General features: G+C 39.0%; 3 protein-coding genes across 3 annotated transcripts; all 3 read left to right on the top strand.

The window, feature by feature from the left end:
• Nucleotides 1-2,178: 2,178 nt before the first annotated feature.
• Nucleotides 2,179-13,045, top strand: ncaph (non-SMC condensin I complex, subunit H). Its single transcript, XM_053326226.1, has 18 exons — nt 2,179-2,268; nt 3,087-3,309; nt 3,520-3,610; nt 3,705-3,797; nt 4,381-4,498; nt 4,737-4,879; nt 5,549-5,738; nt 6,200-6,282; nt 7,391-7,584; nt 8,386-8,531; nt 9,074-9,180; nt 9,876-9,995; nt 10,340-10,447; nt 10,690-10,830; nt 11,117-11,227; nt 11,400-11,476; nt 11,796-11,871; nt 12,719-13,045. Exons 2-18 carry the CDS (start codon nt 3,092-3,094, stop codon nt 12,776-12,778), a joined length of 2,076 nt encoding a protein of 691 aa, XP_053182201.1. The 5' UTR covers nt 2,179-2,268; nt 3,087-3,091; the 3' UTR covers nt 12,779-13,045.
• Nucleotides 13,046-15,938: 2,893 nt separating this feature from the next.
• Nucleotides 15,939-22,664, top strand: vamp8 (vesicle-associated membrane protein 8 (endobrevin)). The gene is made up of 3 exons (XM_053326242.1): nt 15,939-16,142; nt 19,439-19,606; nt 20,582-22,664. The coding sequence occupies exons 1-3, from the start codon at nt 16,128-16,130 to the stop codon at nt 20,771-20,773; spliced, it is 375 nt and encodes a 124-aa protein (XP_053182217.1). The 5' UTR covers nt 15,939-16,127; the 3' UTR covers nt 20,774-22,664.
• Nucleotides 22,665-24,168: 1,504 nt separating this feature from the next.
• LOC128364975 (vesicle-associated membrane protein 8-like) lies at nt 24,169-27,405 on the top strand. The gene is made up of 3 exons (XM_053325593.1): nt 24,169-24,195; nt 26,275-26,442; nt 27,220-27,405. Exons 1-3 carry the CDS (start codon nt 24,169-24,171, stop codon nt 27,403-27,405), a joined length of 381 nt encoding a protein of 126 aa, XP_053181568.1.
• The last annotated feature ends 220 nt before the right edge of the window (nt 27,406-27,625 follow it).

Genomic DNA, 27,625 nt, shown 5'->3' with positions numbered 1-27,625 from the left:
ATTCAGTGCCCAAATCCAAAGTGTGTGCTTGTTTATAAAAGGGGTTAAACGAAGATGGTCAAAACCTGACTGAGGTTCATTGTGAAATATAATAATGCTAGAAATGTTCAGTGTAAATGAGTATAGAATAAAAAAACTACAGAAACACAGGGAGAGGGAACAGAAAAACTGTTCACATAGGAAGAATCTATCCAATGGCATTGGTTGGTTAAAACATGTTGAGGCTTCAGCTGGGGAGATTAATGCTTTTCATTTGTTAGGCACTGCTGAATATATGTGAGCGGGTCTGCTTATATTTATGTGCATGTGGTTTAAATATAGTGCATACACATAATACACACACTCTGTTCATTTCAGTTGTAATGCCATAGCTATATATCACACTGAAGTGCTTCTCTTCGGAGGCATTAGCACAGCACGTGCATACACTCACACATTTGCCTCTGTTCTTGCCCCTCAGGATGTATACACAGCATAGCTTACACAAGTGCCACAGGACAAATTATGTTTTGGTTTCTTCACCGTCATGCTCATACACAAGTCCAGTTTCAAGAGCCTTGGAGCTGGAGTAGTAAAGAGCTCACATGAATATTTTATCCCGTCAGGCTGTGCTTTGTGTAAAATCAGATTACATTTTTAAAAAGGCATGTTGGCTGTAGTGGGTGCAGGGTATTTACTGGAGATTCAGGCCACAGGACTAAAACTGGAGACAGTATTTCAGTAACTTTAGACAAGGTTACCTGCATAAATGACAGACAGATTTGTACATCATTATGGATCGCTGTATTGGCTTGGACACTGGAAGCAAGAGGTGGACACAACGCTGACATGACCACACCTCAGAGACAGTGATGAGCGATACAGCCCGAAGGCTAAATCTAACATAGAATGCAAACTCAGCATTGTGCTGGGGACTGAGTTTTTAATTTAGTTAAAATGGGGAAAATGCAACAGTGTTCAACCAAATGCAAAACCAGTGCTTTAGCATTTACAAGAACCTGCAATCAGTCATTGGAACCTTATTTTTTACTGCCATCTAGTGAGCAGCTATTGTTTTTTCATTGTTGTCAACTTCTCCTTTCTACTCAATCTTCAACTCATATGTCAGCTGCATGTGAAATGTATTTGTCAGTAGAAACATAACATTTAACGAATGGGGAACCCTTGGTCCACAGACCACCATTTGGTGATACTTTATCCCTAATTTGCAAATTAGGGCTTCATGCATCATTTCAGTTTGTGATTATTGAGACTTTGTTAACAAATTCATATATTTTTTAACACTTTGCATACTACTTTCACAGCCCTGAAAGAGATCAACAGATTTCCACTCTCCACTTAATGAAATGTGAATCTGAATGTCAATCTGTCTGTGCATCCACACACAATAAGCTGAATGCTGTTTACGGTAGGCTAAATGAAAGGGAACAATGTTGCTGTAACATATCATTTCTGAATTACACTGATGGTCCATGAGGCACTCCAATTTTTATTTATTCATCTGTTCTGACTTGACTTGGAGGAAATTTTGATGAAACAAGGGGGAATGATGCATGTGAGTTTATTCTACCGTGATATTACTACAAAATTTGGTTTGTTTTACTGACTCACAACCAGTCCTGCTAAAATCTCCCAGTTGAATACCAGGAACACTAGAACAGTGTTTCATTATAAGAAAACCCCCATTGTCACCCATCATAGCCAATATTTGTGCTGGTGAAGGAACATATTGATCATGAAACAGATGTGCTATGGCAATGCAATATGTGATTTTGTTACCAATAGTGCGATGATGGCTGCTTTAAATCGAAAAATTTTAGAGCATGAGTCATACAATAGAATCATACAAAATCACAAATGAATAACATGATCAAATACAGATAATTAAAATGATTTTTTTTTTAAAAGTTATTAACTAATGAAAATACACTTCCTTAACACAAATGTCTTTTCAACCGTAAAAATACATCATAAAAAAGGGGGTTATTGGGCTCAAATTAGACCCTGAACAGCATGTTAGGGTTAACTGATTATGTATCGATTTAGTAACCGTACAGTTTATTTCCCTCTTGTTTGAGTCATTTAGGGGAAAAAACACACTGGGCGTGGTTTAACGTCATGACGTCTCATTGTATTACGTAAACCGTCCGGCGCAAAAATTCAAACGCTGGACAGGAAGAAAAAGTTCAGCTGGCTTTCTACTTCTCTGTTTCATTATAAAGTACAACGAGCTGCACTGAAGCCACGTCGGATTTTAAACATTTTCAGGTACGCTGAGTGGAACAAGAAGGTTTTGTTGTAGAATGTATGTGTGCATGTGTAGCAGTAAACCACCTAGCTAAGAATAGTTGGGACAATACCATCATGTTAGCAATGCTAGCCGAAACTAGCGTTGTTATGCTAAATTGATAGCAGATCATTGAGCTGGAAAACGAGTTAGTGTTTTCCTTTTATTGTTAGAACAACATCTTGTGGCAAACATAGCTACCTTGTCAAGTATGTTGTGATTAAATGGCTTTCTTAAATGTGTTATTAACGTTTAGACAGCGTTCACGTTACAATTGAGCTGAAGTCCTTTTGTTTATATGTGAGACTTTGCCTATGTTATTGCACACTTACACTGTACAACTGATATTCGCTGTAACTTACAGGGAGAAAGCGAGTGTGTGTTTGTTTTTTAGCTTTTATCAGTTATGAATGTTTCTGTATCTCTCTTTGAAAACTCAGCTGGACAATATGAACTGATGCATCTGTTTTAATTTTTCTTGGTGTTCTCTCTGTTATAAATCATGTGTATTCAAAATACTGTATGTTGCTCTTTAACTATGCTTTTTTTCCTGTCCCATGCCACTTCTTAATATTTGCAGTATACTAAGAATATTGCCCAGTGAAGAATGTTGGTCGCACAAATGCAAAGTATGCATTTTTCATCTTATGAAACATTTATAAAATGCATGTAATTCTAATTAAGTGTAACTTACTTTTCTAAACACTGATACACAATCCCAGCTATTTTTCCTGAAGGGGAGACGTGAATCACTATCCCTACATTTAACCTTTGTGATGGTATTTTTCCCTGTCTCCAGCTAAGATGAGTGCAGCCTCCACACCGGTCTCCCGGGTACGACAAGGATGGACGTCATCCTCCTTGAAGAACAAGGGTCTGTCCCCTGCAGCCTGCAGCACCCCGCTGCTAGCAGCCTTCCCCGGCAACGATGATGAGCAGGAGAGACGTCAGCGTCGTAGGTCAAGAGTAATTGACCTTCAAGCTGCTACGGACTCCTCCTTTAATGACTCTACATCTCATAGGTATGCAGTAGAAATGAAAGAACTGCTCAGCAAACCATGTTTTTAACAGTTGGTGACAGCCCATCATGTAAAGCTTGTAGAAAGATGGAAGATCATGCAAACATGTTTTTTTCTAAGAACATGTGAAATGACATCTTAAAGAGCCAATATCTGTCTGCCCTGCCACTGTGTATCTTGAGAGCTTAAATATAATCCCATGTTTGTATGCAGTGCTGTGGGGACTCCTGCTGCTGTGCCCAAGTTGTCAAATGCACAGATCTCAGAGCATTACTCCACCTGCATCAAGCTCTCCACAGAGAATGTAAGTATACATGCATTTTGTCCATGCATACAAGGAGTCTGGATCACAGAAATCATCCTCAGTGTACTAATGCCTTCTTTTTCTTTTTTGGTAGAAAATAACCACAAAAAATGCCTTTGGTCTGCACCTGATTGATTACATGGCTGATATTCTCAAACAGAAGGATTCTGAGCTCACAAACTTCAAGGTATGTAGGGTTTTTTATCCTCTTCGTCAATCTTTGATTTGCCAAAAATCCCAGTCATTGATCTTTTCATTCATATGGTGAATATGAATCAGATGGTTCATACTCTTTCCTCTTTGATTGTTTTCTTGTTTAAACTTGTGAACCCAGAAACAAAAGACAATTTAAAACTGTAGTCAAGAACAGTCTTCCATTAAATAAGTGTGTGTGTGTGTGTGTGTGTGTGTGTGTGTGTGTGTGTGTGTGTGTGTGTGTGTGTGAGAGAGAATGTATCTTTGTATATGTTTCCTTAAAAGAAAGCTGTCATCTAAATAATTGTCTGTGTTAGATGTGGTGCCTAGCTTTTTGATGAAGTAGCCCCATTATTCAAATAAGGTCTGCAGCATCCTGAGTTAACCAAACGAAATTTGCACACTCTATTACAGAAGTCTGAAGGGATGTCGGCGGCTATTCAACAAAATAAATGTCATTTAAGGGGACTGCTATATTGAATGGGTCAGCCATGGTCAGAAATGTTCCATTTCTTGCAGAGTGAATGATGGTTCACCTGTCCTTTGTGTGTATGTGTACATGTTTTCTCCTAAAGGTAGCAGCTGGCACTTTGGATGCCAGTACAAAGATCTATGCTGTCAGGGTGGATGCTGTTCATGCTGATGCCTACAGGGTGCTGGGCGGCCTGGGAGCTGAGACCAAACCCGGAGAGGGTGAGCACTTTGATTTTATTGTTGCATAATGTCATAGTGGTATTTCTTTAATATATACTGGAGCCTAGATGCAGGTTTCCAGGCTTCTTCTTTGATAATGCACAACTTTAGCTTCCTACTTTTTTCTTTTATTTGAAATGAACCCTTACTCATCCATATGAGTTCTTTTTGAAATCCAAAAATCTCATAAATTCTTAAGTTTTCAGCTCCATTTTTTTGTTTGTTTGTTTTTGTGCAGACCATGGTTCAAACCAGCAGGAGGGAGATGATGAAGGAGGCGAGGTGACTGCCAAGCAGCCGAAGAAAAAGAGGCCGCCTAAGAGGACGGTGGAGCAGAACCTGAGTAACATCAACAGTGCTGACTCTGAGAGGAAGTGTGAGGTATGCTCAGTGACACTGATTCAAATGGCTCCCACCCTCATTCCAAAATTGGATAATGGTTGTGGGAATGAAAGTAAGAAATTGAAGTTGATGATATTACTGTTTGTCTTTTTTGTGTGTTGATGGAAAGATGCTCCATCCCTGAATTCTGTTTGATAGTGAAAAAAAATGACTATAAAACATGAGGCTGTAACTACACATCACTTCTAACCTATCAATAGATGCAAACAGGCTTCTTCAAATGTAAATGATATTGTTCTAAAATGACTAAGACAGGTTATCAGACCTGATGATGGTGAAGTGTCAGCATTTGTCGTTTCTTCAACTTTCTTGTAAATGTTGTATTTTATAAGTTTTGCATGCCCTTGTGTCACAAATGTCACTTTACTTAACTCTGAGCCAATGAATTCATGTTGTAATAAAAATGTAATTGAACATCATAATCAGCTTATATCCACAGAAGATCAGACTGATGACTGATAAGTTCATGATCATGATAGAGATCAATTATTGGACACAGGTCACTAAGCTGTCATCTTAGATTGAGCTTTTATCTTTAGGCTCTATAATGACTGCGTCACCATGTCATATCAAACAGATTATCATGCTCAGTGCAGCGTGTACGGGGTTATTGACCTTTTATTTATATCACGTGACTGTGCCATCCAGGTGGACCCCATGTTTCAGCGGATGGCCGCGTCCTTCGATGAGAGCAGCACAGCAGGCGTTTTCCTCTCAGTCCTCTTCAGTGAGAACAATCGCTGTGAGCTGCTGTTTCCCTCCTACATGACCCTGCTGCAGTCCACCCCCTCCTACTCTCCTCCACCTCCACAGGGAGTCCCCGCGTCCCCGTTCATGGGTAACAACCAAACCACTCTTCCATTTACCGTTCCAGAAAATGTGATTTTTTTTTTTTTGCATTTATATTTTAATTAATTCATGTAAATTTAATGGAGAGTGAGGTTTCTTTTTTAACTCATTTGGAATCTAACCAAACATTCAGAAGTTGATAGATGGTACCAAATTTACTGAAATAGAAATGTAGCATATTTGGCATGAATGTAGCAGCAAACGATTCCAATAAGGGTTACATGCTTTAGAAGAGAAAACTACGAGATTACTATTGTCTGAATATCGTATGTATTACTTGGAATTGTGTGTACCTTTTTGGGGGCTTTATCAATTTAACAAAATATTTCCACATCATTTTTCTGCTGAATGATTAATCGACTAATTATAACAGTCCCAGTGCCATGTATCTGTGTGTCTCAGTTTTAATCTGAGTCTGAACTCTATATTTCTGTGCTGTGTTCCTGCCAGCCGGACTGGAGCGTTCCCAGGAGAAAAGCTGCATCTGCCCCTCACTGGAGGACTTCTCCTTCACTAGCTGGAACCCCGAGCAGGTCAGAGAAACCATATCAGCATGAACCTCATCACCACTGTGATTGTTTCACTGGATATTTAGATTTATGATGTAGTAGTATGATAGAGGTAGGGGTAATCAGTTCTGCTTCCTGAGATCAAATGTCCCCTCTGGCTGTTCTTATTCTCTAACCGCTTGGCTCAGATACATGCAGGCCATGATATGTTTAATAAGATCTTGTCTCAAGGACACTGTAAGGACCCTGATATATGAGGCTGGCCTCAAAGAGCTAGCTCAACAAAGACTCACTGATACACTACCTAACATCTTCTGTTGAAATTTGCACTGAAAGGAGTGGGTTGACATTTTGGGAAATACATTTATTCAGTTTCTCGCTGACAGATTAAATCTTCAATACTGTCCAGGTCTGAAATATGTAGCTACAACCAAAAGGTTAGCTTAGCATAAAGACTGGAAACTGGGGGGAAATAGCATGCTTGGCTCTGTCCAATTTATTTGTATTTATTTGTACAGAAAACTGTAGTTATGTGCGGGATTATTTCTTAATTGGGAGCAGTGACCTTTTTTTATTCTTGTCGTCACTGTGAGGTTTCCAGGCAACCATCAGAGACGCCAACCAAATAATTAGTTAACATTAACAGTACTAGTAGGTATTTGGCTTTTTTTTGCCCACTTCAGACAGAGCCAGGCTAGCTGTTTCCACTCTTTGTCCTTTCACCTAATGGCTGTAACTTTATATTTATTGTACAGACAAGGCAAGAATCACCACATTATTGAACTGTCAAGCACTGAAGAGTCTTTGTGACAGGAACTTGTCAGTGGTCTGTTTTTCAAGGAGCATTGCATAGAAACAAAATAAACAAACTGGCCAACCACTTTCATGACACTGCTTCACAAGAAGCACATGAGCGACCCGCAGCTGTCTGGCAAACCTTTGTAAAGGATTTATGGATTCAATTAGAGTCATGTGCATCTCTTGAATTATAAAACTAAATACTAAAATTATATTATATTGCAGAAACTTTTGCAACACAGTCGGTTTATGATCCTTTCCACAATGTTCAATCAACTGCACAAGTCTTACCGTAGAGACAGTGTGATCCCAACTGCCTAGCGTTTTATTTCAGACCATGAATCAACTCGTGGAGAAGATGAAGCACGGCGAGCACGTGTTTGACGTCAACGCAGAGCCTGAGCCCGAACCCGAAGAAGACGACTGCCCCGACTTTGACGGCGACTACGAGGACGGAGGGGGCGACTGTGAGGAGGGAAACAAAGAGTACAAGGACGGCTGTGAGGCCTCCGGCTCTGGAAAAGGAAGGTGAGAACATTGATTACAGTGGAGCAATAGTAATGATGTATGGCAATGACACTTGAAGAACTTGTACTTAGGAGCAGCAGAAAAGCTGATTAAGAACTTTTATAACAGAACTTCTGATTAATAGATTTTTCAGTTTTTGTTGAATTCTTTCACACTTTCGAAATCATTGGGTAGAAGTTTCTGGAAGTTCTATTTTGTTTTTACTTTTCTGCACTTCTCCCTCCTACTGCTCTTTAATCCTGTTTGAACCTCATGTTAGGATGAAAGAATGGACTCTATTATGTTCCCAGACTTCCTATACATTCATTTATTTGTGGCGGCCCACCCCAATAAAACTTGGCCCGCCACAAATTGATTTTCTATTTATGGAGTTAAACACCACACTCTCACACCTTCTCTCTCTCTGATATACACGCAAACAGACGAGAGAGCACCTGCACCGACTTGTTCACCCCCCACTGCACACAAACCGGCTCCTCTGAGCTTTTACCCTGCAGTCATGTCACACCACCTACACTTATCTACACTTAAAAACATAAACCAAAATCGATTGTGCGTCTACATCGATTTGTAAAGCGTTGACCACACACTGCAAGAGACTTCATGATACATTCAGGTGCACCTTGAAAACTTAGGAATCTATAGGCAAATAGCAACAAAGGTTGTTTAAAAATAAGGAAGGTTCTATTTTTTCTTTTTCCTGAACACTAGGTATTTAATTGTATGTGTTCTGTGTCAAAATCCAACATCTTCAGCCTCTATTAATAAAACTGCACATTTGTCTGTGTGACTGTGTTTTAGGGACGTCATTCCCATCGGAGAGGGAGACATCGCCACTATGTGCCTTCAGTTGTCCTCTCAGCCCAGGGAATATTCCTACTTCAGCCCCAGGACCATGGCAACATGGGCTGGACCCGGCTACTGGCAGTTCAAGCCAAAGCACAAGTGTAAGTGAGATTCACGGTTTAACACACATTTGATGACACTAGTGATTAAAAACATACTAATACTATTCATCCCATAAATATCTCATTTTTTTCATTTCTAGTTTTGTTTCTTAACTGTAGTTGCTGTTGGTGGCCTGATGGGTTCATACAGCCTGTTATACATCCACCACAGCATCCAATTAAAATGACCGCTGTAGGAGAAAGTCACATGTTCTTTCAGCTTTGTCAATCCTTCATGTACATATATTATAAAAGTAGTCAGATATTTGCTAAAATGTTCCAATAATACACTGTATCGCTGTTTTTACAATAGTGATGACAATTCATGTCATAATAATAATAATAATAATAATAATAATAATAATAATAATAATAAATACACTTTATCTTTATCATCGCCATGCTTTGAGGGATATATGGGGACAAATGACACATTCACATTTTCTCTAACAATGAGATGAGTCAAATGCACTTCTGAGTGTGTGAAAAGTAACCATTATCTATCTCATCTGCCTGTTTTCTTGTATTTAAATCTCTTCCAGTGGACCATTTGCCTGACAAGGAGACACGAAAGAGGAAGCCAAAGAAGACATTTGAAATAGACTTCAACGATGACGTCAACTTTGACACCTACTTCCGCACCACACGGGTAAAAAAACCCTTTTCCTGCTTTTTCTAATCTATACCAAACACAATTTATTCTGTCTGTGGGAGAGTGTCAGAAGGTATAAATGCTACCTGATGTTTATTGCTGAGTCATTAAATTTCTAATTAATATAAAGTATGCGGCTAAAAAACATCATAGAATAATGATCATACTAATAGCTATTGCTAATTATCATGAGTCACATACCTTTGTTATATTTTAGACTGAAGGTCTTGTTCATCAGTTACAGTATATAGACAGGCTTTATGTGCTGTGACACCCACAGTGACAAAGCCAGAGGTGGGCTGTCTCAACATGTTTCATCTGTCAAAATGTGAAGGGCATTAAGGCTATAACATGGCATTTTTTGGTGCAGTAGCCATAGCAACACAGCATTCAGTACTTGGGGAAATGTTTTTGATGGAGCTGGTGTCACAGCTACCAGCTCCAGGAGGCTTTTATACCTCAGCCGCGACATGCAGGATATCTGGTTTCAGGTTTGAGTTGCTAGTGGATCAGAATGAATACAAAAACAACTTCAGACCAATTGGAGCTGAATTTGTAATGATTGATGCACTTTTTTATGTGTCTACATGCATGATAAAATGACACCCACTCTTTAAATAAAATCATATATCACCTGTAGATTCTTAACCTATCCGAACTGAATCTGACATTCCTGCTCTCTTTCTTCACAGGCTGCCACCACCATCACCAAGTCTGCTCTCAGCACCAGCACTAAGAAGACCACTCTTCCAGCAGACTTCCAGTTCCCCCCAGAGACGCTCTCACAGCTTGGCCTTAAACCCTCCAGCTCGGTGAGGCCTCACTGCTCGTGTCAGACTTACTTACACCTGGCAACAGAGTACCATTGTAGTCCGTTACCTTTGCTGTTCATTAGGGAATTAGAGTTGTTTGTAGAGGTCTAGTATTGCCCTGTGAGTTTGAGCTCAGATTCTTATATCCTAGCTCTTATCCAGCAGTGACTTCCAGTTGTCAAATGTCAAATGTTGGCTGATGGCTCGTTTTAGTAACCCCATAACTAGAGGATACAGCTGTCATCGCTATTGCAACATAATTCTCACAGTCACATTATCAGTAACAAAATATGGATCATTTATTTTGTGTATATTAAGGGTGTCTTTGGTTTTGTGTACTCCAGTTATGTAAAGAGGGTCAGAAGAGGCTGTCCGGAGAGCTCGGAGAAGGCATCGGAGACTACGACTACAACAACGCCAACGACACAGCCAACTTCTGTCCAGGTCTTGAGGTCTGAAACCCAAATATTATATTGATGTTGCCTTTTTTTTATCTGGAGATATTAGGAATCAGTGAGCAGCTCTATAAACATTGTAGTAAAAATTGTAGTACTGTTTTACATTTATTTCTTAGTGTTGACCAAAAATGAAAGATCATGCTGATATTTTAGTATTAACATAAAACATTTAGAGTAAAGTATAAAATGTATTACAAACCCCATCTTTCAGTGTCTTTGTCTATCTTCCTCTTCAGGGAGACAGTGACGATGATGTTGAAGGGTTTGCTGGTTCAGACGACACACAGCCTTCAGGTGACAGTATACCTCCGCCCTCGCAAGATTCGGAGGGGGTCTCCACCTATGGGGAGGAAGATCTGGTACCTGAACCACACAAGGTGAGTGGCACAAGTCATGAGTAGATATAAGACTGTAGGCGTCTGACTTTTTAGAGCTAGTATCTCTATGATCAAAGCAACAGTGATAATATTTTCAAGCCACACGAGGCAGCTTTATATTCTAGTGGCTGTAAAAAGCTGCTTTATGATATCTGAGAGCATAAAAAGTTATTCCTAACAATGAAATTCTGGTGCCTGGCATCAATTGTAGAATAACTCATGGAAATGCATCATTTTTGCTCTACAGTTTTACACACTTGTACTTACATTTTTACTCATCCATCAGGTCAACAAGATTGAGATCAACTATGCTAAGACAGCTAAGAAAATGGACATGAAGAGACTGAAGAGCAGCATGTGGACTCTTCTGACTGAAAGCCCAGAAAAACCCACCAAGGTAAATCACACCAACATCATGTACCAGCTTTTTATCTGCAGGGTTTAGAAGATGCTACATTGAAAGGTTTAAGGTCTTTATTCATTACACATGACACACTGTCATATATGTAGCTGTGTATATATCTGTGTTTGAGTCTACTTTACTAGACATGCCTTCATGTTCCCTGCAGGAGGTAGAAACTGTGGAGACACCCGAGGTGTGTGGGGAGAAGGTCTTCAGTCAGACCACAAAGACACTGCTTCAAAGGTATCAACAGACCACCTACCCACAGCACATCACAGCACTAATGAGGAATATTAATGACTAAATAGCACTCACCAAAAGTGCACTACATTCAAATCTACTGTATGCTTCTCTACATGTTATGTTCTACCAAAATATGTTGAACTTGAAACCCTTGTGTGGGTGGATGTGTTTTAGCCTGGCAGGTACACATCATTTGAAGCCTGCTGTGAACCTGCTAGCATGACTCAAAACTACAACTTGCTCAAAGGCACTAAACTTAACAGCAGAATGGATGAAATGTAATGTTTGTTGTCTTTCTTTCTCGTTTGTGATGATTCAGACTGCCCAACACGATGGCTCAGAACCTGTCAGTACCTTTGGCATTTGTCGCTTTGCTTCATCTTGCCAATGAAAAGGTGAGTGATGTTTTTCAGCATTGTGGCCAGCAGATTACACAACTAGTTTTTACTATACACATAATTGATGGACTAGCATTGCAGTGTTCTAAAACTGTAGATACATATAAGGTTTTTCAATTATCATGTACATTTACCTGGTTAGCCCTTTATGGGCAATTTCAAACATAGTGTAAGAAAGTCATGCAAAGAAGGAGCATTTAGCAGCCAAAGAGACAGATATTTCTCTCAGAGGGCGATTTAATGCAAAGCTTCCATGTCTGTTGGATTTTTAATAAGCAACTGTTTGCTAACATGTTCACTTTCATAAGGTGACAATAAGTCAATGTTGGTTCTTTAGCTTGTTCTGCTGCCTCCAGGTGGCCAAAATGTAGTTATTGCAACTATTGTTGTGAAGCACCTGTTGAACTGAATACATACCCTGGATGGATGACAAAATGAAAAGAGCCACCATGTTTTGTTTGTTTTTTTCTGGTAATTGGCCATGCAGTGAATCATGGACATGATTATTTTATTACTGGAATATATTCTGACCCGCATTGTAGCACTCTTTCCCTCTTACTGATCCATGTTTTTACAACACACACCATTACCTAACACTAATCATAACACATGAAGCTACATCTTCCCTGGTTGTGGACTGTACATAAAACACAAAACCAAGATGTAGAGAGCTATAAGCATTTTGGAAGTAATGTAAACAGAACCTTTATTCATCTTAAAGCCTGAATTAGTGTTGTTACTTACAAACACTGAAGTGACATGTAGCAGCCTATTTAAAAATGTTCAGTTACCTTGTCTATGTGTTGTATTGTGCACTATATAATATCTGCTTGTTTTTTAACAGAATTTGGAGCTGGTGAATGTTGATGACATGTCAGACATCATCATCAAACAAAGCCATTGAGGAGAAACTAATGATGAGATCTTATATGGAGAATTGGAGCCATGCTTTTATTCTATTCTGTACTATTTCCTCTCCTTCTGTGTATAATGTCTCATGTTTCTCTGTGACACCTTTTTTTATAATGTTTTTTATCTATTTTCTGGCAAATATCTAATAAGGGACTTTTCAAAAGTCAACTCTGCCTACATCCATGAAATAGTGTTTTAAACCTTTTGTCTTTCCTTTTATTCTGTCTGTTTGTCCTGTGTGTAGATAACTTCACCACTCAACCACCGCATAAAAAATGTATATTGTGAAAAGAAATAAAAGCCTTTTTTCTAAAATGTTTGATGGTGAATCATAAAATTTTCCAACAAGTCATATTTCCTATATTGCAATAGACCTTTATATTCAGCACAAATGCTTGTCAGGCCAATTGTTTTCCAAAATGGACATAATGGCTTTGGTTATTTTTAGCTGCTTGTGATTCAGCCTGCAGCAGGTGTCTGACAGAACAGTATGTAATGAACAGTATTTAAGCCTCGCCTTCATAGAGGAGAAACCGGTTGGTCCAGGTTGCTGCTGCTAGCAGGGTGGGACTGTGTATGACATCATTACTTTAAGGAGCTGCAGGACAAGCAGTCACAGCTGTGAAAGAAATACACAGTCCTACTGCTAAGGACAAAGTAAAGTTCACTATGTCACTGATTTAAGAAAATAAGAATGATAGTATCAAAGTTTCTCACCAGCAGTTCTCTGTGGATCATTTTCTAAGACATCTTATGAGATCTGTGACGTGGGACACAGTTACTATCTGTAGATCAGGAACAGAGTGTGATCTAAACTTCATATTGCACAGCTGTTATCAGCAATACAATGTTTTGTCTTTTATGGGGAACCATGTGGGAAAATAACACTGTTAATTGAGACTTAACAGATACAATTACAGCACACATTGGTTGTAGATGACTCCAGATAATTCACAAATGATATAATTTGTCATTGCTATATGGCAAAGAAAGGAATTCATTCATAAAATCAGGAAATATAATGCAACACTGCTTTTTACTCCTATAATTCTTTATGTTGTAATGGCACAGTGGAGACTTGGAAGTTGCTGCTCACTGAGGTTTTCCAAGGACCTCCAGGGACCTTAAGAGATTGCCTTGGGGACAACAGAACAATGGGAGATATTTTAATTTCACTATTATTCAATTGAGTAGAACTTAGCTCGGTGAGAGAATGGAAAAGAATGACTGTTCTGTTCACAGGTTTCACAGTCTGCAGTATAGACAGTTAGGGAATAACTAGCTGATCAGATGAGATTCCTGATATTGCATCTCATCAAACTAAGATCAGTGGTCTGATGTGGATCAGTTTGATGGTCTCTGACACCAAAAAGCTTGAGAACCATTGCCTGCACAGACTGAGTCTATTCTATGAAGGGATGGTGTACTGTACCTGAGCCAGCACAGGAAACTGCTTTTATGAATTGCTGTACTATTGAAGTGCAATCAATTCTAAACCTAACTGTGAAAAAAACAAAGCAGTCAATTTCTGTGCCAGTGTTGAGTAAAAACAGAACTCCTTCCTGTTACCAGTTGAATTACTGCATAACTTTTCCTGCTCAGCTTTACTCAGCTTCATTAAACACACAAATGTGACATAACACCTCTCACACCACAAAGACTTTCTGCCAAGAAGAAAACAAAATACTATTGAATAGTGTTATCTCCATGATTCAGCACACAGGCAACATGTGATGGGAACACCTTGTTATGACGCCATCCTGAGGAAAAGAGAGGGACAACACATCAAGCTGCTGTTTTTACACTAACAAAGGAAACGAGGGAAAGTTTCTTCACAATAAAAGTATTTGTCACAGTGCATAGAGCAGGGGTGTCAAACTCATTTTAATTAAGGGGCCAGGTAATGCCCAATCTGATCTCAAGTGGGCCAGATCAGTTAAACCATTGCATAATAACCTACAAATGATATATATAATAGCTAGTTACTGTGAAAAATGAGTGCCGTTTCAACAATGTTTCAGTTTTTTTCAGATTATTTTGCACAGAAGCTGCTGATTGACAACATTTTGCACAATGGTCAATATTTGAACGTTTTGAATATGACCACAATATGTATTCATTGTTTTCTCAGAGAAGTGTATTCATGGTCAAAGTGGAGAAAAAAATAGATAGATATTGCCTGCCTGGCAATATGTGCTACCCATGGTTTAAGCACAATCTACCCAGGGTTTTAGCACAATATAATAAGTAGTTGGTCATTCTGATGGATATTTCCAGCGTGACAGTATGTGCTACCATACTTGACGGGATGAGCTACCATGATTTCTTTAGGGTAGGTTATCCTGAGCGGGTAAGTCAGTTTATCAGACTTGCCTGACAGCCTGGTAGGTCATACTGAGGAGTTAGGTCAACTTTTCAGAACAGTGGCTCTGGAGCATGATGGGCCGTATGTTTGACACCCCTTATATAGCGTATAATTACAAAACAATCATGTGAAATGTATGGAATAAAATATACTTCTGAACTTTTCATGAATTAACTGCAGACCCAGTGCATTTTGTTACAATTCAAATTTGAAATGTAGGACCCACATTGAGAAACAGTATGACACAAACACAAAAGTCCTTAAAGCAGAGGTTCAACCTTTCTCCAGGAACCCCTAAATTGACAGACAGACTAGACCACAGACCCCCATCTGATAAGAGAATGTTTTTTTTTTGGAAAGTGTATGAATCCTAAAATAGACACACATTCTGTCACTGTGTTAATAAGAATAAGAATAATTGCATTTTACTTGTAACACACTTTACATTTTAAGCAAATTTCAAAGTGCTACAAGGTAAAAACATCAACATAAAAGACCACCAAAATAATATTAACATAAAACATTATAAAATGAGAGCATGAACACAGCAACCAGCAAGGTTTAATTAAAAGTCAAAGGTTCTGCTTAAAAGAAATGATTTAAGTCCTATTTTTAAAGTATTCTGTGGTGCCCTCAGCTGGCCCCAGTAGACGAGTGACAGCAGAACAGAAGGCTACCTATAGATTAAATTATAATGAACATTATTACCCCTCATACTGAGTTTATGAGAACTTTTATTTTGTAAGGTACATCCGCTCGGTGCCGCTGCGTCGCGCTAACCTGACGCCTGAAGCGCAGGAATCCCATTTGAAAAAAAACAACCAGGAAGTTAAACAGAGAAGGAATCGTATTTGCATTCGTGGAACATTGAACTTTGTGTAAAGTGTGTATAAAACTGTTTTCATAGTGTTTGAAATAAGTGCGTTAGCTTCACATCCAGTGGATTCACCGGGTTCAGATACTTGTTTCCGACACGATGGACGTTGATCCGGTAGGTGATAAAACTTCTCCTCCGTCACTCACACGACGCGCAACAGGTGTAGCTCCATACTCAACAAGTTACTCTGGACTTAAAACTTTGTACCTTCGTCTGAAAATAGCTTTGAGAAGTCAGCACATTAGTTTTTTATTGAGAGAGGAGTTCCCGTAGTTTAACAAAATGGCCTAATTACAGCCGCAGCTGAAAGTGAACAGGGTGTTCATCCCTGTGGAGGCGCTGAGCCACAATTTAGTCGTTTTCATTTAAGGTAACACAAAGTCACACATTTAAAACTGCTTTAAACATTTCTCAACAAGTCTTATTTCAGCTTACCAACTGTTAAAATGGTACTGAACCACATTTCTTTAGACAGTAGAAAGTAGGACTCTGACTGGTTGGAGGGTAAACATGACAGTCATGCCTGAGGGAAAAACACCAAACTCCATTAAAAAAACTGACAATTTAACTACAGCGTATTCCTTATTAACATAAACCCACATAGAACCCCTGCAGGCCTTGATTTGTAAGTCATTTGGAGCCTGGCTTATCAATTTGAAAGAAATGATCCACCTTGCATCACTTTTCATTAAAACATACATTTTTACTGCAGGATGTAATTGTTTTCTAATTGTTTTTTATAAAGATCAAAGTGGTATTACACCCAGGTAAAATAGCCATGGTATTGAATGAAGTCTGGTTTTGCCCATATATTATTATAAAATGCTTTATACCATAATATAAATCCTTTAACATATCAAAAGTCGTTTGAATTGCCAACCTTGACCAACTTGGCTGATGTGTTGTGATATAACTGCACAAGTTGGTGTTTAAGGTCCCCGAAAGGTTCACAGAAGCAAAATGAATGGTCATAAAAACAAACTATCGCAAGAAAGTATGTATTTATTTCCTCTTTCCTTCCGTGTTCTCGCCCCGATTTCTATCAGCTGATATCTCTCACTTATCTTCCCAGACACACTCAAAGTCTTGACCAGTGAAGTTCAATGAGGATGTTGTTGGAGGCTCCTCGCTTAAAAATGTTGCTTTGTGTCCTAAACAGTTTCAAACTGTGACCTTTGTGGTCTTCAATCATTGCCGTCCTTCTTTTTGGAGGGCCGAGGAAACCTTTGAACTGTAGCTGCAGTGACTGAACTCGCTGAGGGGAAGAGCTAAACCAACAAACTTGTGTTTTCCTGTAGCCTGCAACATTTATTAGTGGGGCTTTATTAGTGTGCTGTGCAAAGAGGAAACCTGGTGTCACCACAAAACATCTCACTGCCCTACTAGTGTCTGTATGTAGTCTGTTCAAACCTTTCCGTGTATGCTGACAGATCATTTTTCCATTTGACTAGATAAAGAAGTGAGCCGTGATGATTTCATGTGGCCGAGGAATGCAAATGAAATCCATCCTTTTGCATAACATTTCTAGCTGCGGTCAAACATTGTAACAGGAAAGATTTGATTTTAGACAGCGCTTCCTCGTGCGTCTTCATTTTACTCTGTAGGTATCGGCTGAAGGCGTCTTATCTGTCTGGAGTTTGTTTGGTCACTTGTCAAGTTTAACAGGAAGCTTGAGATGACTCTCTTTGCCTGGGCGTTCAGCTGAATTCCCCTAGAAGTCTGACGGCAACAGTTCAAATGCTTGACTAGTGTGCTTAATGTAGCTGTCTAGTTTCTTTCCCCCTCTCTCTGTAAAAGCTGATACTTGATAGGTGTCAGCCATTCAATAGGCCTCAGTGATCCACCTGGCAGCAGTACAGACAGGAGGAGGAGGAGGAGGAGGAGGAGGAGGAGGAATGAACTTGGTTATGACAGTTAAATAAAGGTAGAGTTACAGCACGGCATCAGATGAGAATGCACAAACGTCCCATATAATGAGGAGATGGAGGGTGGGTAATAAATTAATTGTAAAAGTAACAACACTATAAAAAATATACGACAAGTTTTGTTTTTTAAATGATGCTGCTTTCATTAAAAAACAAATTGGAAGAAAGGGAGTGAAGGAAAGAAGGGAGGAAGGGATAAAAATAGGAGGGGAGGGAGCAGATGACGCAGCAAAACCTGCTCTGTTACCTAGAAACTGTTTTGTTGACAGTCCTGTGGTGGCTTATGGGATTTCCAAGTCACTGTATGGACACACACAGAGACACACACACTCACTCACTCTCTCTCTCTCTCTACTGCATATTTATAACACATAACACATAAAATAATCACACCTACAACTGTGTGGCGATCACAGCTTATCTTCCTGTTGAATGCAGTGAAAGCCAATGGTTTACCAGCACACAGGCCACGCTGTCACATGCAGCAGCTCAAGGGACTGACACGACTCTCAACGCCACCAACAGTTGTCATGCATATTGTTGTCAGAAAATACAAGCCTGATAGTGAATCACGCATTGTTGTTTTTTTCCCCCTTCTGGTGACACATAGTCTCACAGATTGATGAATCCAGTCAATGGGTTAACAGATAGGATGAGTTCAACACATTTTAAAGACCTTATGGGTGATGATACTCGTTCAGTTCAACTAGAACAACATTAGAGAGTCAAAACAGCAAAACCATAGTGACTCTATGAATAAAAAGTTCAAGTTTTCAGAGGTCAGACAATGTTACAACCAACTTTAAAACAAACAGGAAAGCAAACACAGTCGCTTAAACAAGACTTATATGGTCGTGTCTCTTAGTTTCCTACCACTTCCTCAACAAACTGATCCTGAACCTGAGATTAGAGGAGATGAGAAGAGTGAATTAATCACTTTTAATAGTAGAACTGATGGAATTTTGCAACATGTCTTTAGTGGGAAAAGCTTTTTAGTGTGTTGAATTAGAGGGGATAAGAGCTGTCTGGATACAACTGCAAACATGAACAGACTATTTACTTGGATTGCAGTTGTAAGAGGGTTAGGGTTATTACTACGGTATGATTGTGACATAGAGATCATGCATACTGAGAAAACAAATCCAGTGTTTGAGCCTTGATGTGCACCACATGTCAGAGAGCAGACGAACTAATCCACAGCTAGTACGTTAGACTGTTATACACTGCCTGTACTTGTCAGTGAGGATGCTGTAGCTGTAGTCTACACAGTATCAGAAGCTATACTAACAACCAGAAAATCCAACAACATGCCATTGTTAGGTTACACCCTGACAGAAAGTAGAATATAGCTTTACCAAACTATCATTACTATCCAGAAGCACATCCAAAGAAACAGCAGTTTATCAGTCTGTTTTTAATTCAGTGTGAAGATGAAGTTTGGACATGGAATAAAGCTTTCATTTAACGCTCTCTGTCCCATCATAGGAGCGGGGAGGAGTGGCAGAAGTGCCGGAGCCAAAGGACAAGGTGCAGACCTTGAAGGATCAGGTCGATGGAGTCAAAAACATCATGACGCAGAACGTGGACCGAATCCTGGCCCGAGGGGAGAGGCTGGATGACCTCATGGGCAAATCAGAGGACCTGCAAGCAGGGGTCAGTCTATTCACAGGACTTTATCCTTTTTATTTTTTTATGTGAAAGGAGGTTAAGGCTGTCAAGCTGTGACCTCAGTGATTATTATCAGATGAACCAGTATAACAAGTCAGTATTCAAGACAGTGCTAGAACACTGAGCGTTGCCTTTTTCTCTCTCTCACCTGAACTTTGAATGAAGTGCTTTTAGTGAGGCATTGTTCCAGCTGCACCTCTTTTAGGTGATTAAGCTCATTAACCTCATAACCTTTTGTCTGAGGTCCAAATGCCTCACTGCACCATGTGTATAAAACTGCTTCATAGTAACAAGGTAGTTAGCCAGACATGCAAATGATTGCAGTGTATGCTGGAGCAGATAAACACAGAATTGTGTTAAGTTGCTGTCGATGCAAACACAACATTTTCTGCTCTACTGCTTCATATTAGAACCTTTAAATGACTATATTAACGAGAGGCTTTTACTATGAAGACTTTACAGGAAATGAAACGTCTTCCTCAGTGAATTAGTAGAGCTTCGTTAGCTATACTAACAACTAGTCAAAACAACAACATATGGGGATATTTGGATCTCTTTAGAATGAATTCAGGGAGGAATAGTATAAGGAGAAACAGTGATGAAGAGCTGCAGATAACCAGCACCGCTCCAACAAGTACATTTCTGTTCTGTGTAATGGAGAACATTCACAGCATGCCAGCTCAACTCCAGCCATATCTCAGCATGACTACCCCCAGAACAATGGAAAAAATGCCATGATGTTAATGGAGCGGAGCAGTGAACTGGTGCACTGTGCATTGAGCAGATAACCATTTAAAGAAATCTGTCACAATCTGATGTCAGTTTGGGCTGAAAGTAGAAAAACAAACTTTAAAAACTGAGCGTTCAGAGCAATCTGAAGCCAGTGCTTTTTGCTCACAGGGATGACCTCTACATACCTCTTTATTTTAACACTTTTGTCTCGTGTCTCTCCCTACTTAGGCTCAGCACTTTAAGCAGACGTCTCAGAAGGTGGCTCGCTCTTACTGGTGGAAGAACGTCAAGCTGATCGTGTTGATCGTTGTGATCGTCCTCATCATTGTCCTCGTCATCGTCCTGCTGGCTACCGGAGTCATCCCCACCAGTTCCCCCCTGCCTCCTATAGTCACTCCCACCTCCAAGCCTAACCCATAAACAAACACACTTAATGTACATAAAGACATATTTAAATCATTAACAAAGGCATTCCAATTGCACATTATACGAAACTTTTGCAAATCACTGCTGTCTGGTGAAACCTTTATCGCTTCTGAGTTAGTGTCCACTGATAACTGTCATGCTTCTATTGGAATTTAAGTATTTCCTGCTTTGGTTTAAGGAACTTTAATGACATGGGAGCTTATGAAACATTTTCAAAACACAATTCCAGCAGCCATTTTTGAGTAAATAAGAAATCAACTTTGCTTTGTAAGTAAAAGTCTACAGAAAGTCTGAGGTCTTCACCTGACAGCAGCAGCAAAATTTCTGTTCTCAAAGGACGACTCACACCACCGCTGTCAGCTCTTTGCTTAACCACCAGTGGTTATTTCATCCTGGCAAAGAGGAAGTCAGCAAGTCCACTTTAAAGTGTGTGGATGGAAATAATGAATGTAGATTCCTCTAGTCTGTTACCAGACATTAAGTTTGTCTTAAACCACATCACTATCATGCACCTTTTACAAAAGACGGTTAAAAAGAAATAAGTAGGACTCTAAAAACTTTTTTCAGACAATCAAGAAGAAGTAATCATTCAATAGAAGTCCTTTTCATATTTGTCATATAGTTTATTATTATTATTATTTACACATAGCATTTCCTTAGCTATTTCTAAAATGTTGTAATTAGCTCCTTAATTTGTGTTGAGGGCTTGTGATTGGAGAGAGGTTGTATTGGATCAATAGTACACCCTCAAAGTAAACTGTTAAAGTGAAAGTAGGAGACCAGGAGCGTATCTTTAACATCTAACTGATAAATTACGTTGCTTTTTTTTCGACTCAACAGAAAAGTGTAGTATTTAGAGAGGAAGATAAGATTTGTACATTTGCACCGTGCAGTATAATTGGTCTGTTTAGCTGATCGTGTTACTTCTCTTCCTCTTACTTTAGAAACATAGTGGTTTGTGAGCTCCTCCGCTCAGCTCGGACACAGTGTTCTTGTTTCACTCTTTGTCTTTACACTGAAGTGAAAGCAGCAGAGGTCAGGCACAGCTTTTTGGAGGTGCAAGAGCTCCACACTTTTAACACAGGGCTTTGAGTTAATACACATACTTGGGAACAGCTGTTAAAGGTCAATTCCCACAAGTCTGGTGTTGGAGGATCAGGCTCCCTCCAGTCTACTAGCTGAGAGAGATCACTTACGACCCCTCCACGGCTCCCCCTGCTGGGCCTGTGTCAACAAATAGGGAGCAAAGATCTTGTGTGTTTGTAACTGTATCACCATCACTTTCCACCTCCCTCTGCTGTTATAGTAACCAGTTTAGCTTCAAAGAGGTCATTCCCATTATGAACTGTATATAGTGACATATTCACATCTATATGTATATTAGCACCAACCTAGATGCTATTGATGTTATTTAATATTATTGGTGTGCTTCCTTTTTTTAAAAATTAAAAACTGATAATTAAAAATGATTCATCTTAAGTTCAATTACTATGTTATCAATCAGTTTACACCAACAGGTGTGAAAAGTGGAAACATATTCTCCATGGTGTTTGGGTTTTTTACATGTTTCTGGGGTGCTGTAGTGCTGATTTTGTTACCTTTTCACACGCTCATACTAACCTGATCCATGCTGTGTGTGAGGCCACAATCACATTTCTGTTCATCAGAAGCTACAGCAGGTCTGTTACTGTGTTAGAGGTTTTTTTTTTCCACTGCCTTTAACTCGTCTCATGTTGAATCCACACGCTCAAAAACCAATGAATCCTGGTCAGCTGGCCTGTGATGTAGCTGTAATGTTTGTTTAGTGGCCTTAACAAGGGTCTAATTCTTATGACTTGTGTAACATTTTTAATTGTCTGATATCAAATAAATAGTATTTACTGCTCAGTTGTGATGGTGTGACCTTCTTTGCAGTTTGTTGAGTTTTCCACTAGATGGAGATAGAGAGTATCTGATCTGAGACTTGAGAAAGTAGATGGTGAAGATTGTTGAAGTGATTTGAACCTCTTAAGCCACATACAGACCAGATCAAATCCTGTCTACCATTACTAGCTAACAGTTTTAATACCTTATTAATTAACCTGCTGATTATTTTCTCAATTTATCACAATTTCCCAAATGAATCTTCAGTCTTCAAATATTTTTTGTCTAAACAGTCAAAATCCAATTATTCATTTAAAATGTATTTGCATATTCGGTTTATTATTGTAAAAGATGAATAAATCCAGCAGATTGTCACATTTATGGGGCTGTAAGCAATGTATTATTTGTATTTTTGTGTAGCAAATGGTTAGTTATTATCCTATGATTATCAAGATAGTTGCAAATTAATCGACTAGTCATTTCACCTGTCAGAATCCCCTAAAACAACAAGACTTGTAACTTTAAAGAAACTAAATTAGTATTACAAATACTACAACAAAATAAGTTCATTCAGTTGATGGACATTCTTAAAGGGATACTCTAGAGATTAAGTAACACTTAGATGAAGTTAAAAGGAGCTGCAAGAGACACATTTGATAAAGACTGGGTCAAAATGGAAGCTGCTGAGATTTTCTGACTTTAATTCCGTTAATTTGAGTCACTGTCCAAAAACACATTACAAATCCTACTCTTCCCATCCCATTATGCACCTTGACAGGATCTCTGAATGCCAATTTCTTTTTTCAACCTTATCAACATGTCCACAAGTCAGCAAGTCTAAGTCATAGATGGCATTGGTCAGGACAGTCACATGCTCACCTTTGGTAATTGTAATCTAACTGGCACATAGTTGTTTTGTACATAATTTGTCATAAACCAAAGTGTTGGAAAAGAGAGGAGATATCTTAGTCAAAACCATTAATGTCAAGCTCATGGTGGCACTAGTGTAGAGGTGTCTAAAATTTAATCAACTGATCTCAGTCTTTAGACAGTTGATTGGTTGAATGGTATGCCATTTATGGAATAGTTTGGACATGCCTGCACTTGAGGAAACGTCCGGGATCACATGAGTCATTAGGACTCATTCTCTGGGGATCATGAATGTCAAAAACAGGTGTTACAGATATTTCAGTCTGGTGAGCTGACCATTAGAACCATCAGAAGCTTTTCTTGCTAAAAAGCTGCAAAATGTTGAACATCTAAACATCAGAACTATTAGTCACACATTGCAGTTGAGTTTGATGACATGGATTTGAAACCGGTCAGGGAGGCGTTGTTCATTTCAACAATTATAGAGAAAGGCAAAGATGATTTTATGGGAGTTACTGGTTGGACTTTTTTGTTTCTCTGGCTGATGCAGGATAACATCACCACTGGAGATGCCCTGTTTTTCAGGAAGTATAACAGCCCATGACATGGAATGTTTAAAAGCACTGAGGATGTGACAGCCTGAGCAGATAGACAGCATGAGACAAGGCGAAGAGACAGAGATGGTAAGTGCCATAAGTTCATTTTATAGGCTAATTTGCTTTACTATACATGTTAACATAACTTCAAGAAAGACAGAAATAGAAAGGGAATTTTATTTTGGCAGATTCTCTTTTAATATACTATGATCCTCCATAATCTGTGGGCAGTGTTATAAGATAATATTGATCAATGGGACACTGTAGCTGTTGTGAGCTGCAACATTTTCTACTTAATTTACAAATATGTATTCTGGGGAACAAAAACACAACAAAAATTAAAAACTGTAAATGTACTTAACTAGAAATTTGACATTTAAGAGTGATGACCACATCAATATTTCGTTGGTGAAAAGTCGTTAAAACACAAAAAACGCCTCTTCCTACTGTAGTAATGCTGCAATCTATTGTACTCAGAAAAAAATGACCACCAACCTGGAAAAGTCTAATGAAATGGTCATTCAAGTGGGAATTCCAAGGCGTAAACTTGGGAAAGATCAGTCATTAACAATACATGCCCCCTGCCATGGCTCAGAGGGCAAAAGTCAAGAAGAATCCTCTTGGGATATTAACAATTATGTGGTCACCCATGATCACTTACTGCCCAGTTTCTTGGGTGCAGCTTCTTCCTCAAAGTAGTCATAGAGTTACTGTAAACAGTCAGTAGGAAAACCTGCCTGACTTGATTTTGTTTGTTTCCTTTGTCATGACTTGTCTCTTTTGTTACTTAAGCTCCATCTCAGACTTGTATGGTGATTTGATATCTTACCCACATTCTGGTGGCATGTTAATTCATCTTGTTATTAGACAAAGAAGACATTGCTTTTAGTGTAAATATCTATCCAAAATGAATATCTTCTCAAGCCTAGGCTCATTTTAAGGTTGGATTTAAAGAGGATTTTTCCTCAGAATAAGTATGTGAAAATTGTGACTTCAAAGTAGGGGTTGCATTATAACAAGGGTGAAGAAAATGAAGGTGTGCACATATTTATAGGGAATGACATATATTTCAGGCTTGGATGGGACTCCTACATTCTTTGAAGTGTGTTGAATTGGAAGGAAAGGAACAGGCTAGATACAACTTTAAACATGCACAGGCCAATCACTGAAATTTGCTCCAATGCTCCATGGCATATCTTAATGTGAAAGGCTTCTGTGAGCCAGGCTCACTGAACAGCCCAGCAGCAGTACAGATATTCTCAAGCTCTTGAGCAAGCCTTCTGAGCAATCAGATAAGGCCAAAGTCAAGGAAGTTTATGACTCAGTTCAAGCTATGGCTAGCTTGATTTCCAGAATGTGCACATTGTAGCTTTGAGTAAAAGTAGCAATACTATACTATATAATTATTCACTTATACTTTTCACACATTATTTATATATTTTACAAACATAAAAGTTCTGTATTGTAAAGTGCAGCTGTACCATCAGAAAAGTATCAAAAGTAAATGTACTCATTATTTAAATGATCTCTTATTATAGTCAATGAAATATATGTCACAGGGTGTATAAAATGATAAAAATGCTGTAAGATACACTACACAAGATATAAATCTGACATATTAAACTATTTAACTATATCTGGCACTTGAACTTCAACTGAGATTTCAACAGTTTTCAGTGCCCACTCTTCAACTGACAGTTCACCTGTTTTGACCTCTTACTCTTCAATGGTCAGTTTAACTACAGTACTTTCAGCATTTACATACAAGCTGACCAATAAAATTGTTGCTTTCAGCTGTTGCACTTACGACAGAGATTTCAAACCATTTCAGAGCTTCATCGTCTACTTACACTTCAACTGCTTTGAACACTTCAACTTAAACTCATACACCTCACATGCATACATTTAACATAATGAAGACATTTGAAGTTATTTACTTATCTGCACCTGCAGTTTTCAGTGGTGAGGGTACTGTTTTTTTTTTTAAATGTATTGCAGTTTTAACTAAATACAACCTGTTGGCATCTGTAACAAATGCACTATAATTTATAAAGTCAATATTTGTCCATGAAATATAAGAAGTCAAATGGAAAAACTAAAGGTAAGTATGATATGATTAAATTCTTGCATTTCATGACACTTTCTACTGCTTGTGTCCCTCACCAGGAGCAGGGAGGAGTGGCTCCAGAGCCAGTGCCGCAAACCAAGATGCAAGCCATAAATGTTCAGATAGATGAAGTAAAAGGCCAGATGATAAGAAATGTGGACAAAATGGTGAACGGATTGGAAAAGCTGGATGAGCTTGTCATGAAGACAGGGGAAATGGAAAAATCGGTCAGTCTCACTGCCAGGATTGAACCCTTTTAATTTGGTCAAATGAAGATGTTGTTAATCTATGACTATGGTTATATTGGTATATTGGTTTATTATAATCATAAACCAGTATTGTAAGAGGCCATCCCACATTCAAGATGCTACAGAGCACACATGAATATCAAAGTGTGGCCTTTCTCCTGCTCTTACCTAAACTTTAAATTAAGCTTTTTAACCTAACATCTTTTTGTCTGTGGTTCTGTGCCTCACTGCACAGATAGTATTGCTCATCATGCTTTCTCTAAAGTACATAACCTGTTGTTCTAGTTTCCTCATTTCAGGAAATGTTGTGTTAGCCATGCCAGGCACCTGTTAGGAACTTAGAACATCCTGCTGTCTCATCAAACAACGTCATTCTCAAGATGACGGTTTGATTTGTCAGAGCAGAAAAGGCACAACATTATAAATGTGTTGCATACTAGTTTCCTGGTTTAGAGTCTTACCCTGGTTTTGATCATATTTGTAATTTGGCCTTTACATAGAGCATCAAAACCAGGTTTCTATGGGAGTGACATACTTTAGGTAGCATATCCAGGTTCCTTCAAAATCAGGATAAATTGTTTATATCCACAAAGCATAACCAGGATACTCCAAAAAACCCAACCATAACCAGCATACTAGTGTGCATGCACCAGAAAAATTAATTAAGCTCTTTTAGTATATGCTTGTAGGTTTAGTTTTGACCGCCTTGATGACTCTCCAACTTCAGTGGATTGTCTCGTGTCTCTCCCTGCTCAGGCTCAGCTATTTGAGAGGACCGGTAAGAAAGTGGCTAGCTTCTACTGGTGGAAGAACGTCAAGCTGATGGTGTTGGTCGTTGTGGTTGTCCTCATCATCATCCTAGTCGTCGTCCTGCTGGCCACTGGAGTTATCCCCACCAGTCCCCGAGTGCCTCCTATAGTCACTCCCACCTCCAAGCCATAAACAAACATGCTTAATGTACATAAAGACATATTTACATGGTAAACAAAGGCATTCTTATTATACAAAGTATTGTGCCCATCATCGCGCAAATCCATTTTTTCTCACATTGTCCTTAATCATGATGGAGTCTGTGAGTTCCTCAGCTCGGGCACAGTGCTCTTGTTCCAATCTTTCTTGTGAAGCAGCAGAGATCACTGAAGAACTGAATGACAGAAAACAG

The sequence above is a fragment of the Scomber japonicus genome, chromosome 9 (assembly GCF_027409825.1).
Source record: "Scomber japonicus isolate fScoJap1 chromosome 9, fScoJap1.pri, whole genome shotgun sequence".
Classification (NCBI taxonomy): domain Eukaryota; kingdom Metazoa; phylum Chordata; class Actinopteri; order Scombriformes; family Scombridae; genus Scomber; species Scomber japonicus.
The sequence above is the reverse complement of the archived record's forward strand: the minus strand, read 5'-3'. Positions and strand labels throughout refer to the sequence as shown.

Bases quoted from the DNA above. Each gene is read 5' to 3' on its own strand.
- ncaph (XM_053326226.1), top strand. From the start codon at position 3,092: ATGAGTGCAGCCTCCACACCGGTCTCCCGGGTACGACAAGGATGGACG. The intron at 6,283-7,390 runs GTCAGAGAAACC...GTTTTATTTCAG, and splicing joins CTAGCTGGAACCCCGAGCAG to ACCATGAATCAACTCGTGGA. The intron at 7,585-8,385 runs GTGAGAACATTG...ACTGTGTTTTAG, and splicing joins TCCGGCTCTGGAAAAGGAAG to GGACGTCATTCCCATCGGAG.
- vamp8 (XM_053326242.1), top strand. The intron at 19,607-20,581 runs GTCAGTCTATTC...CTCCCTACTTAG, and splicing joins CAGAGGACCTGCAAGCAGGG to GCTCAGCACTTTAAGCAGAC.
- LOC128364975 (XM_053325593.1), top strand. From the start codon at position 24,169: ATGAGACAAGGCGAAGAGACAGAGATG. The intron at 24,196-26,274 runs GTAAGTGCCATA...GTCCCTCACCAG, and splicing joins AAGGCGAAGAGACAGAGATG to GAGCAGGGAGGAGTGGCTCC. The intron at 26,443-27,219 runs GTCAGTCTCACT...CTCCCTGCTCAG, and splicing joins CAGGGGAAATGGAAAAATCG to GCTCAGCTATTTGAGAGGAC.